Raw genomic sequence first — 13,167 nt, 5'->3', positions numbered from 1 at the left:
CTTTCTCCTCCTCAGTTTCTCTCCCTGTCTTCCTCTCCTGTCACTTCTGGGAGATCTGGCCCAAGTCCCCCTCCCTCTGCCTCTTTGCATTGTTCAAAAACTACTGTTAAGACTTGGTTCTTGTCCCCAGTCCCCCACTCCTGGACACCCCAGAGCTGCCTCCTCCAGGCAGCCCCATGGATAATGAGAGCCTGCCTGGTCTGTCTCCTCAGCACTCCTGCACTGCAGGGTGAAGAGCTTCCACATATGTTCTTTTGGGTGTTCTTCTCTTGCTATTTTCCACCTGCCGATTGGTGGAAACCCTGAGAGGGCTGGGGTCTGGCAGAGAAAAGCTCTCAGTAGATTCTGACCCTACTGCCTATATTCTACTGAGCACCTACTATGTGCCTGGGAACCGAAAGGTAAGGAAGACACACAGCTTCTACCCTCATAGAGCTTAACTTTGAGAACAGGGTTGAAACCTCCAATGCTTTGGAGCCTGGCAGGTGACATAGCTGAGTGCCATGGGTGGGTGTGATATATGGGGGCGGGGGAGGGCGGGTGGTGACTGGAGAATGCCACTGTGTCTCAACCAAGTGGCTGCACTCAGCTCCAGCCGAGCTGTTGCCTGGAGGGGGGATATGGGTCCAGTGTTGCCAATTCTACTAAATTTCAAGAGAAACATGCAATTTGAACTTTTATATCTAGGATTTTTAAAAATGCTGGCAAGGAATTAAAAAATAATCCTAACATTGTGTGTATGAAACAAAACATGTCTGTGGGCTGGCTTTGCTCCAGGGGCCCCACGTGTGCCCTCTGATCTAGGCTGTAACAAGCTGCTCATGGCATTAGGTATCACCTGGAGCAGGGACGCCAGCCCTCTCCTACCCCTTCAGGGCTCACAGTGATGAAGAATGGGCCACGGAGGGCAGTGGGTCAGGTGTGATCGCCAGGTGTGACCTGTGCTTCCGCTAGTGCAGATGCAGGAAACTGAGGCCCCGCTTGTTTCTTGCCCCACAGGGAAGTCCTCCTTGGGCATGGCTCTCTTCCGCCTGGTGGAGCCCATGGCAGGCCGGATTCTCATTGACGGCGTGGACATTTGCAGCATCGGCCTGGAGGACTTGCGGTCCAAGCTCTCAGTGATCCCTCAAGATCCAGTGCTGCTCTCAGGAACCATCAGGTGAGTGCTGGGCCAGCAGGAAGCCTGCAGGAGGTGGGTCACAGGACCAGGATTCCAGCACCGGGCTGCCTATAGTGAGCTGGTGACCAATGCCCCGATTTCCAGGCCTCCTTGGCCTGCTGGGCCACTCATGCCTACCTGGCTTACCTCACTGAAGTACTGCTGAGGATTAAATGAGGCCTCAATATATATAAGAGCACTTTGTAAACCATAATGTTATACACAAAAACAAAACATATTTTTATTTTTTAGAAACTGGATGGCATGGTGGTGCACAGCCGTAGTCCGAGCTATTTGGGAGGCTGAGGGAGGAGGATCACTTGAGCCCAGGAGCTCAGGGCTGTAGTACACTATGACTGTGCCTGTGAATAGCCACTGTGCTCCAACCTGGGCAACACAACAAGACCCTGACTCTTATTAAAAAACAAACAAACAAACAAGCAAACAAACAAAAAACAGAAACAAAACCCTGATGGGATTGGTCAGATTTCACTATACCATTAAGCATTTGCACTCAGGCTACCATATTCTTTCTTGTCCAGATGTAGCTTATTCTCTCTGTGCACTGGGCAAAGCCCCTGGGGACGTTTTTAGGAAGTGCTTCTTCAATGGTACACATTCTGGACAGGGGTGATGTGAGAAAAATCCAGGCAGCCCAGTCAGTGAAGCAGACAGAACCAGATCTTCCAGCCTCTTCACTACACTTTCTGTGTCCTCAGAAGTCAACTCAGGGACGAAGCTTTATCCAGATTAGGCTCCTACTGACAATGCACTTTATCTGGGAGGAAACATCAAGGCATGGGGACTGAGGAAGATGGATGCACTAAAAAGCAGGCTAGGTCCCCCCATGTTTTGTGATATTTAAGGAGAATTCTTAGAGCCAGGAGGATAAACTGAACCCCAGAGCTTCATTCATTCATTCCTTCATTCATCCTCCCACTCATTTAACTTGCCTTTTCTGAGCTTCTGCCTGGTCTGGACACTGTGCTAGGGACTGGAGCCAGTTTAATGAATGTACATTTTCCCTGCTCCCCCAGCAGGAGCTCACAGTGTGGGTGGGGAAGATGGTTTTGTACAGGGGTAAGACCCAATAAATCACAGTATGAAGGGGTAATTGCTAGATCAGAGATATGTACAAAATGCTAAGGGAGCTACGACTGGGATGAGTCACTGCCTGAGTGAATCCAGAAAGGCTTCCCAGAGGAGGGAACATTTGATCAGGGTCTTGAAAGCTAAGTAGGAGCTTTCCAGGCAGAAATAGGAGAGAAACTCTTTTCAAGGAGAAGGAACAATATGTGTACAGACACAGGGTTTCAAAATGACTGGGGCATGAGGTGGGGCATGGTAGTTCATGCCTGTAATCCCAGCACTTTGGGAGGCCAAGGCAGGGAGATCACTTGAGGCCAGGAGTTTGAGACCAGCCTGGCCAACATGACCAAACCCTGTCTCTACTAAAAATACAAAAATTAGCCGGATGTGGTGGTGCATGTCTGTAATCCCAGCTACTTGGGAGGCTGAGGCACGAGAATTGCATGAGCCCGGGAGGTGGAGGTTGCAGTGAGCCGAGATCGTGCTACTGCACTCCAGCCTGGGCGACTGAAGTAAACTCTGTCTCAAAACCTTCCCTGCCCCTACAAAAAAAACAAAAAAATGGTTGTGTTAGGGGAATGATAAGACATTTAGTGATAGATTTCTATGTTACAGTAGAATGTGGCCAAATCTCCTGTGCGTTGATATGAAGAGTAGTAAAAATATGAACTAACATTTATTGAGCATTTATATGTGCCAACTGAATGCTTTAGTATACTGCCTAATTTAACTCTCCCAGCAACACTGTGAGGCCCCTTCATTATCCCCATTTTACAGATGAAGGCACGGAACTTAGAGAGGAAGGGGACTTGTTTAAGGACACACAAAGAAATGGTGAACATGAGATATAACCCTAGGTGTTCTAAACCCATAATTTGTGATATTTCCCCCCACCTCTTGCTGTAGAAAGAAATGTGGACTTGAAATCCTACCTTAGAACTTAAGGCTCTACCCTTAAGCGTCTCTCTGAATGTCTTTGATGCCAGCCTGGCTCTCATACTGGCTTGTGGCGTGACCTTGAACAAGCCATTTAAAACTGATAAGAAAGGAGTATACCCATCTCATGGAGGAGAAAATGTCAAATAACCCATCTATGAAAGTGCTTTGGAGATATCAAATGTCATGCAAATAAGACCTGCCTCTTCTTTAGTACACATTAGCCCTACACACAAGATATGCGTGGCTGGCACAACTGGGGAAGGATAAAGCGAGGTTGACAGGTTTCACTCAGGGCTACATGGCTGCATAGCAGGGAAGTGTCTAGTGCTGCCTGTTCCAGATGCAAGTGTAAAGCTTGCTGGGTGTAAAGTCCAGATAGATTCCCTCTCTCATGTCAGTTACCTGGATGTTAGGATTCTTTTCACTGCAAGAAACAGAAAGTCCAGCCCCCCCACAATGAGCTACCACTTCACACCTACTAGAATGGCTATAACAATAATAAAAAGTAAATAGCAAGTATTATTAACAAGGATGTGAAAAAATTGAAACTCTCATGCATTGCCAGTGGGGATGTAAAATTGTGCAGAGACCATGGAAAACAATTTGGCAATTCCTCAAAAAGGTAAACAAAAATTAGCTGGGCATGGTGGTCTGTGCTTGCAATTCCAGCTACTCAGGAGACTGAGGTGGGAGGCTTGCTTGAGCCCAAGAGGTCAACGCTGTAGTGAGCTGTGTTTGCACCACTGCACTCCAGCCTCGTCGACAGAGTGAGACCCTGTCTCAAAAAAAAAAAAAAAAAGTTAAACATAGAATTACCATGTAATCCAGGAATTTCACTTCTAGTTATATATCCCAAAGTGTTGAAAGCAGAGACTTCAACCCATATGTGTACACTAGTGTTTAGAGCAGCCCTACTCACAGTAATCAAAAGGTGGAAACAAGTCATACGTCTATAAACAGATGAATGGAAAAACAAAATGTGGTATATACATACAATGGAATATTATGCAGCTCTAAAAAGAAGGGAAATGATACATGCTACAATATGGATGGACACGAAGTGAAAGATGCCAGACAGAAGGACACATACTACATGAGTCCACTTATATGAGGTAGCTGGAATAGGCAAATCCATATCGATGGAAAGTAGAATAGAAGTTACCAAGGGCTGGTGGGGAGGGGAAAGAAGAGACTGTTTAATGGGTATAGAGTTTTTGTTGGGGATAATGAAAAAGTTTTGTTTTGTTTTGTTTTGTTTTGTTCTGAGACCGAGTCTCACTCTGTCACCCAGGCTAGAGTGCAGTGACACCATCTCAGCTCACTGCAACCTCCACCTCCTGGGTTTAAGTGATTCTTCTGTCTCAGCTTCCTGAGTAACTGGGACTACAGGCTTGCATCACTGTGCCTGGCTAATTTTTGTATTTTTAGTGGAGCGGGGTTTTACCATGTTGGCCAGGCTGGTCTCAAACTCCTGACCTCAAGTGTTCTGCCCACCTCAGCCTCCCAAAGTGCTGGGATTACAGGTGTGAACCACCATGCCCAGCAGGATGATGAAAAGGTTTCGATATAAATAGTGGTAATGGTTACATGACATTATTAATGTATTTAATGCTGCTGAATTGTACACTTTTAAGTGGTTAAAATGATAAATATTATGTACTTTCTATCACACAATAAAACAAAACCCAAATGGCTTAAGGAAAAGTGGCCTCTAATGACTCATGCATGATAATGGGGAGGCCAAGGCTGAGTTCCAGGGCCCGGTTTTCCCCTAGCATTGCCTTGCTTCATTCTGAACTCCACATGAGGGCCCTGGGGGGCTCCATGTGTCCCACTCCTGTGGGAGGATGGTTGCAATCTCTCCGCATGTCTCCCATGGTAGCCTGAAAAGTCCTGAGATACACTCTGATTGGTTACTTTCCCACCCCAAGCTAAGCACCATGGCCAGGGATCGCTGTATGTCGATTGGCTTATCCTTGAGCCCTTTGCTTCATCAGGAGTGGATGGTGGAGCCTGCCCTGGAACACATGGGCTGGCGGACTGGGGAAGAGGTGGCCCCTAAACAAAACCTGGGCGTGCTGCCTGCAGAGGGAACAGGTGCTGGGAGGCATAAAAAATCTCCATTTGTGGTGGTTCCATGCATTTCCCTAAACCCCATAATCCGGTTCTAAACATTCTTGGTCATTCACTGGGCATATAAATGAGTGTTCAAAGCCTGGGTGATGTTGTTGAACACTTCTCTTTCTCTCATATGGCAGATTCAACCTAGATCCCTTTGACCGTCACACTGACCAGCAGATCTGGGATGCCTTGGAGAGGACATTCCTGACCAAGGCCGTAAGTAGCTCCAAGGCCCAAGTCTTGGTCTAAGTCTGCATCGCCCATGGGGGGCTGCTCCTTTGGGGCTCCTCTCATGTGGTGTTCCAGCTGCTGCTGCTTCGGGTCATGGATGCATCATCTCATGGAGATGAGATGACTTGGCATTCCTAAGTCAAGGCTGATGGCACTCAGACACCAACCGTGTGCCAGACACTGTTCTAGGCTCAGGGGCACAGCAAAGACAAGGCAGATGAGGTCTTTGTCCTCCTGGTACGTACATTTAATAGGAGATAAAGGCAACAAGTAAATGCAGGAGATACTTTCAGATACTGGTAAGGGCTGTATAGGTAGTCATGAGACCCATAGAAACTTCAGGGCAGGAGCAGCTCTTTTCAATTGGGTGGCCAGGCAAGGTCTCTTTAAACAGGTGGCAGCTGAGCTGAGACTAAGAACTGAGGGGGAGCCGATGAAAGATCTTTTGAGAGGACATTCTGGGCACAGGAGCTAGCGTATGCAAAGGCCCAGAGACGAGAGTGAGCAAGGCACAGTTAAGGAGCAAGAAAACAGAGGCTGGAGCATAGAGAGAGGGGGCAGTGTTGCCAATACAGTGGAAGACTGATGAGGTCAGGTTGGGTCTCACCCCACAGTGGCCTCCAGGTTATGTTGTCTCTTCTTCCCATATCACAGATCTCAAAGTTCCCCAAAAAGCTGCATACGGATGTGGTGGAAAACGGTGGAAACTTCTCTGTGGGGGAGAGGCAGCTGCTCTGCATTGCTAGGGCTGTGCTTCGCAACTCCAAGGTGAGGCCACCACTGCTGTGTGGCCAGGGGAAGCCACAGACTACGCATGATGAGGGAAGCCACACCGGCTCCTTCTCCCTTCACTACCATGGGACACTGGGCTCTGTGCTGTACGTCTTAACAACAACAACAACAACAACAACAACAACAACAACAACAACAACAGCAACAGAATCCAAAGGGCTTATTCATTTCCTATTTTTATTATTATACTTTAAGTTCTAGGGTACATGTGCACAATGTGTAGGTTTGTTACCTATGTATACATGTGCCATGTTGGTGTGCTGCACCCGTTAACTCGTCATTTACATTAGGTATATCTCCTAATGTTATCCCTCCCCCCTCCCCCCACCCCACGACAGGCCCCAGTGTGTGATGTTCCCCACCCTGTGTCCAAGTGTTCTCATTGTTCAATTCCCACCCATGAGTGAGAACATGTGGTGTTTGGTTTTTTGTCCTTGCAATAGTTTGCTGAGAATGATGGTTTCCAGCTTCATCCATGTCCCTACAAAGGGCATGAATTCATCCTTTTTTACAGCTGCATAGTATTCCATGGTGTATATGTGCCATATTTTCTTAATTATTTCCACACATCTACAACCATCTGATCTTTGACAAACCTGACAAAAACAAGAAATGGGGAAAGGATTCCCTATTTAATAAATGGTGCTGGGAAAACTGGCTAGCCATATGTGGAAAGCTGAAACTGGATCCCTTCCTTACACCTTCTACAAAAATTAATTCAAGATGGGCTTATTCATTTCACTGAGTGCCATTCCACATGCATTTGTGGTGTGGGTGAGGCATGGTAGATGAGATTCACAGCCTAGGCTGCCTGATAGCAGATTCCTTACACCTGAGCTGAAATGTCTCCAACTAGACCAAATGATGATCCTCTTTTCTCAGAAAAACACAACACATTAGACCCTCGTTGATTTTTAAATTGCCTACTGTATACTGTTTTAAAAACTTGGATGCAGTACATCCCTTTTATCTGTATTAGAATTGGGAATTGGATGACAGATGCTGATCCAGGGCAAAATTGCATATATATATATATATTTTTATTTACTTTAAGTTCTGGGATACATGTGCAGAACGTGCAGGTTTGTTGCATAGGTACACATGTGCCATGGTGGTTTGCTGCACCCATCAACCCATCATCTAGGTTTTAAGGCCCACATGCATTAAGCATTTGTCCTAATGCTCTCCCTTTCCTTGCCCCCCAGCACCTGACAGGCCCTGGTGTGTGATGTTCCCCTCCCTGTGTCCATGTGTTCTCATTGTTCAACTCCCACTTGTGAATGAGAACATGCGGTGTTTGGTTTTCTGTTCCTGTGTTAGTTTGCTGAGAATGATGTTTTCCAGCTTCATCCATGTCCCTGCAAAGGACATTAACTCATTCTTTTTTATGGCTGCAAAATTGCATATTTTTAAAAATTTTGCGGAACAGGGCTTCCAGCAGCTTTCTAGATATTTTGTCCATAATTTCAGGTGTTTGAGTATGTGAGATAGCCTGGGACAAACCTTCTCCTACGTAGGCGAGGCAAGACACACATGTACACACATACTTATGCACGCATATGTACATACCTCCTCCATACTCACACATGTATGCATGCTCACACACATGTATCATGGTGTGTGATACATGCATAATAATGCATGATAAATTAATGATAAATGCAAAAACTGTTGGTGCAAACTGTCAGAGCTGTGGGAAAAGAGCTCAGTGGGGCCCAAAGCCTGGGAAAATTTCAGAGGAGGTAGGACTTTCCCCCTCTTCTTTGGAGAGATGAACAACAAATTTGCAAAGTGTATGTAGTACTTTCTTCACACTTCCTTATTTGAATTACATAGCCATTTGGTGCTGCAATGGCTTCCTCTGTATTGCTTCCCAAATTTGAGTCATTACTTTATGATTTTTGTCATCTCTGGGTACCACCTACCCTGTGATTTACTAATGATACTCCCTTTTCAAAAACAGCCTCATCCCAAGCAGTGCCATTTGTGAAATCACACTTTCAGTGTGAGTTACAGTTTCCTCATGCATATCGTTAATGAAATAAATACAAAAATGTTAAACTAAAAAGAATGTTTATCCATATGCTGGAGAAATCGTCTCATGTGCCTCCTGGGGTGTGTGCCTGCCCCTTCTTGGAGAACACCGCTCTACTTTAGTTTAGGTAAATGGGAAAGTAGTTAATAAAACAAGAAGTTGCCACTAGGCCATTTTCATTTCCAAGAACTTAATTCTCTGGCCACTAAAATGCAGTTAGCTCCTGGTTGAGACCTAACGTTCTCTTCATAAGGTAATGGATAATCAGCAATCAGAGCGGGCTTTGCACTCAGCACAATTCTCCCATTTCCCAGCTAAAGAAATGGAGACCTGGAGAGGAAGGGCCCTGGTGAATTAGTGGTAAACCAGGGCTAGACCCAGGTCTCTAGGGCCTGAAGTAGACACCTTCACCCCTGTTTTTTATTCATCAGATCATCCTTATCGATGAAGCCACAGCCTCCATTGACACGGAGACAGACACCCTGATCCAGCGCACAATCCGTGAAGCCTTCCAGGGCTGCACCGTGCTCATCATTGCCCACCGTGTCACCACCGTGCTGAACTGTGACCGCATCCTGGTTATGGGCAATGGGAAGGTGAAGGCTGCGTCCTTGGGCTGGTGGGAGGATGAGGGCTCAGGCTGCTACCCCAGATGCCTTTGAGTCCTCCAAGGACACAAGCTCAGCTGTGCCCTGATCCTCCCCTCGCCTTTCTCCACCCTCCAGGTGGTAGAATTTGATCGGCCAGAGGTCCTGCGGAAGAAGCCTGGGTCATTGTTCGCAGCCCTCATGGCCACAGCCACTTCTTCACTGAGATAAGGAGATGTGGAGACTTCATGGAGGCTGGCGGCTGAGCTCAGAGGTTCACACAGGTGCAGCTTCGAGGCCCACAGTCTGTGACCTTCTTGTTTGGAGATGAGAACTTCTCCTGGAAGCAGGGGTAAATGTGGGGGGGAGGGGGTGGGGATTGCTGGATGGAAACCCTGGAATAGGCTACTTGATGGCTCTCAAGACCTTAGAACCCCAGAACCATCTAAGACATGGGATTCAGTGATCATGTGGTTCTCCTTTTAACTTACATGCTGAATAATTTAATAATAAGGTAAAAGCTTATAGTTTTCTGATCTGTGTTAGAAGTGTTGCAAATGCTGTACTGACTTTGTAAAATATAAAACGAAGGAAAACTCACTTTCTTTGTTCTGCTTCCTTTCGTTTCTTTTCTTTATGTTTTTTTAGACGGGGTCTTGCTCTGTTGCCCAGGCTGGAGCGCAGTGGCACAATCTCAGCTCACTGTAGCCTCTGCCTCCCAGGTTCAAGCAACTCTCCTGCCTCAGCCTCCTGAATAGCTAGGATTACAGCCATGTGCCACCATGACTGGCTAATTTTTGTATTTTTAGTAGAGGCAGGGTTTCACCATGTTGGCCAGGCTGGTCTTGAACCCCTGATCTCAAGTGATCCGCTTGCCTTGGCCTCTCAAAGTGCTGAGGTTATGGGCATGAACCACTGCACCCAGCCATCTTCATTCTGCTTTTTACGTTAGCTAGTACTTATTCAGTTACAAGGAACAGAGACTCCCTCAAACTAACTTTGGAAAAAAAAAAGAGTTTGTTGGTCTTATAACAGAAAGATACAGAAAAAGTTCAAGGTTGGGTGCCGGAATGAAAGGATGCCTGTTTTGAGGTCTCTGTTTCTCTTCTCCTAGCTCTGCTTTCCTTTGTTTGGCTTCGCTTTCTAACTTCCTCTTGCCTCATGGTGGCAATATGGTTGCCTGCAGCTCCAGGTTCACGTCCTACACACTCTGCACCCCCCAGGTCTTCTTGCCTCAATGATTCCAGGGTGAAATCTCACTGGGCCAGCTTGGGTCATGTGCTTGTTCCTGATCAATCATGTGCTAGGCTGTTGGCATACTGTGATTTGCCAGGCCTGAGCCACATGCCCATACTTGGGCCTGGGGATGGGATTTGCTGCCCTAGATCATGTAGACTGAGAATAGAAGAGGTTGTTTCACCAAAGTAAAATTGAGATGCTCTTACTACCTGAAGGAAGAATGGATATGGATGCTGGCCAGGCCCCAGATAGCAGCTGTCTACTATGATTGTTTACTGAAGAGCAGCATAACTTACAACGCATGACAACTGAAAATAAAATAATTTGTTTTCTCTCTTTCTTGTTCTCACTCCCCCACCCTCCACATGTGGTTACAGACAAATAGAAAAGGCAATCATTTTCAACTTACTTCTGGGGAGACCTTGTTGTTGGGGGAAATATGTTTCAAAGTACTTTCCTTTTTATTCCAGATTATGATGTCTGATTTTCAAAAAATGCCATAAAAAATCAATTTAGTAAACCAATATTTCTCACTCTCTTGCCTGCACTGGTGCTGGGGATGAAATGTTGTCCCTGCCCTCAGGGAATTTGGAATCTCGTGAGGGTAAGTAAACAGTAAAACTGTAAACAAGTAAGCAGGCCAATCCAGAACAGGGCTACCTGAGGCTAGAAGCAGGAACAGGGTGCAGAGGAAAAGGCAGCCCCCGGGGACTTCCTGGAGGCAGTGTGGGCACAGTTTACTGAGACCTGAGCACTGAACAAACATTTACTCCAAGGAAGGGGACTGGGGCAGGAAAGAATGTTCAAGGCAGAGAGAACAGCAAACAAATCCCTGCGGGAATGAGCTACTACAGGGGCTGATGCAATCCTTGGACGGAACAGGAGAAGTCCGGTGCCCTGGAGCGCGAACCTTCTGTTCCCCATTTGGGACTCTCTAGTGGCACCTGCTTCTCCTTCTAGGGGGTTTATCTTTCTTAAAAAACCTTTGCTCTGTTATTCCCTTCCCCTCAGTCCTGGCTTTTTTCTTTTTTGGGCCCTGAAGTGTCCCTGGGAACCCCATATGCTACCATCCTATCACAGTTCAGCTGCTCACCTGCCCATTGAGGGTGACTCTCCTTCCTCTGCTTCCCCATTCCCAGAGCTGCTGTGGGACACTGCCCACATCACGGGTGAGGGAGCTCTCTGCACACTGGCCCTCCCCAGGCCAGATGCAGCTGCCGTCTTTTCCTTGAGTGACCAGCAGATGGCAGCCTCGTCCCAAAAATGCGGTGATGGCCCCACTGGGCTTCTGAGCTGGCCGGATCCACGGAGATAATTCGCCACAAAAGTGTTGACCCCTGGAGTCAGAGGACAGGAAATAGAGCCCATTTCCACTCAGTGTGCAGAGCCCCAACCCATCTGCCCCCATCCCCACCTCCAGCAGCAAAATGTGAGAGCCATTGGCTCCGAGCAGCAATAAAGCAGAATTTTTTGAAAAATACCATTAGTTTTTTTAAACAACATTGATTTTACATATATATATATATATAGAGAGAGAGAGAGAGAGAGAGAGGGAGGCAGGGAGGGAGGGAGGGAAACGGAGTTTCACCTTGTTGTGAAGGCTGGAGTGCAGTGGCGCGATCTCTGCTCACTGCCACCTGGTTCCAGCGATTCACCTACCTCAGCCTCCTGAGTAGCTGGAATTATAGGTGCCTGCCACCACACCTGGCTAATTTTTGTATTTTTAGTAGAGACGGGGTTTTGCCAAGCTGGCCAGGCTGGTCTTGAACTCCTGACCTCAGGTGATCTACCCGCCTCCGCCTCCCAAACTGTTGGGATTATAGCTGTGAGCCACCACGCCCAGCCAATATTGTAATATTTTATTCCTTAAGCTGAGTGGTGAGTGTATGAGGCTTTGATTTTTAATAATTCTTTTCACCTTTTCAGGTTTCAGAAATGTTTTATGATAAACATTTAAAAATTGGTATTTGGTCTTTCAAAAATAATACTAAAATAATCATAATGAGAGAATGCAGGGCTTTGCTGTGCTTTGTTATATTTATTTGATGGTTTGTTATTATTTTTATTTTCAATTCCATACTGGTGGAGAGGAGGTCATGGAATTTTTTTAGAGGTTCTAGAGGCATGAGTTGGGGTGATGTTGTCAGAGGCATTTGAACCAGATCAACTCCATCTTGAATAGGGGCTGGGTAAAATAAGGCTGAGACCTACGGGGCTGCATTCCCAGATGGTTAGGGCATTCTAAGCCACAGGATGAGATAGGAGGTTGGCACAAGATACAGGTCATAAAGACCTTGCTGATAAAACAGGAAGCAGTAAAGAAGCCGGCCAAAACCCACCAAAACCAAAATGGTGACGAGAGGGACCTCTGGTTGTCCTCGCTGCTCCACTCCCACCAGCGCCATGACAGTTTACAAATGCCATGGCAACGTCAGGAAGTTATCCTATATGGTCTAAAAAGGGGAGGCATGAATAATCCACCCCTTGTTTAGCATATCATCAAGAAATAACCATAAAAGTGGACAACCAGCAGCCCTCGGGGCTGCTCTATGGAGTAGCCATTCTTTTATTTCTTCACTTGTTTTTTTGTTTTGAGACGGAGTCTTGCTCTGTCACCAGGCTGGAGTGCAGTGGCACGATCTTGTCTCACTGCAACCTCCGCGCTCCCGCCCCCCTGGTTTAAGCGGTTCCCCTGCCTCAGCCTCCCGACTAGCTGGGACTACAGGCGCCCGCCACCACGCCCAGCTACTTTTTTGTATTATAGTAGAGACGGGGTTTCACCATGTTAGGCCAGGATGGTCTTGCTCTCCTGACCTCGTGATCCGCCCGCTTCCACCTCCCAAAGTGCTGGGATTACAGGCATGAGCCACCGTGCCCGGCCCCTTTACTTGCTTAATAAACTTCCTTTCACTTTACTCTATGGATTCGCCCTGAATTCGTTCTTGCGTGAGATCCGAGAGCCCTCTCTTGGTGTC

General features: G+C 46.8%; 1 protein-coding gene across 1 annotated transcript in view; it reads left to right on the top strand.

Annotated features, from left to right (window-relative positions):
- Nucleotides 1-10,716, top strand: part of ABCC11 (ATP binding cassette subfamily C member 11) — a 66,314-nt gene extending 55,598 nt beyond the window's left edge. The window contains exons 25-29 of the mRNA XM_034940111.4: nucleotides 1,000-1,159; nucleotides 5,446-5,524; nucleotides 6,194-6,307; nucleotides 8,798-8,962; nucleotides 9,092-10,716. Coding sequence (XP_034796002.1) covers nucleotides 1,000-1,159; nucleotides 5,446-5,524; nucleotides 6,194-6,307; nucleotides 8,798-8,962; nucleotides 9,092-9,184 — 611 coding nt within the window. The 3' untranslated portion in view covers nucleotides 9,185-10,716. The remainder of the gene's footprint in view (nucleotides 1-999; nucleotides 1,160-5,445; nucleotides 5,525-6,193; nucleotides 6,308-8,797; nucleotides 8,963-9,091) is intronic.
- Nucleotides 10,717-13,167: the final 2,451 nt, after the last annotated feature.

This window comes from Pan paniscus, chromosome 18, assembly GCF_029289425.2.
Source record: "Pan paniscus chromosome 18, NHGRI_mPanPan1-v2.0_pri, whole genome shotgun sequence".
Classification (NCBI taxonomy): Eukaryota; Metazoa; Chordata; class Mammalia; order Primates; family Hominidae; genus Pan; species Pan paniscus.
The sequence above is the reverse complement of the archived record's forward strand: the minus strand, read 5'-3'. Positions and strand labels throughout refer to the sequence as shown.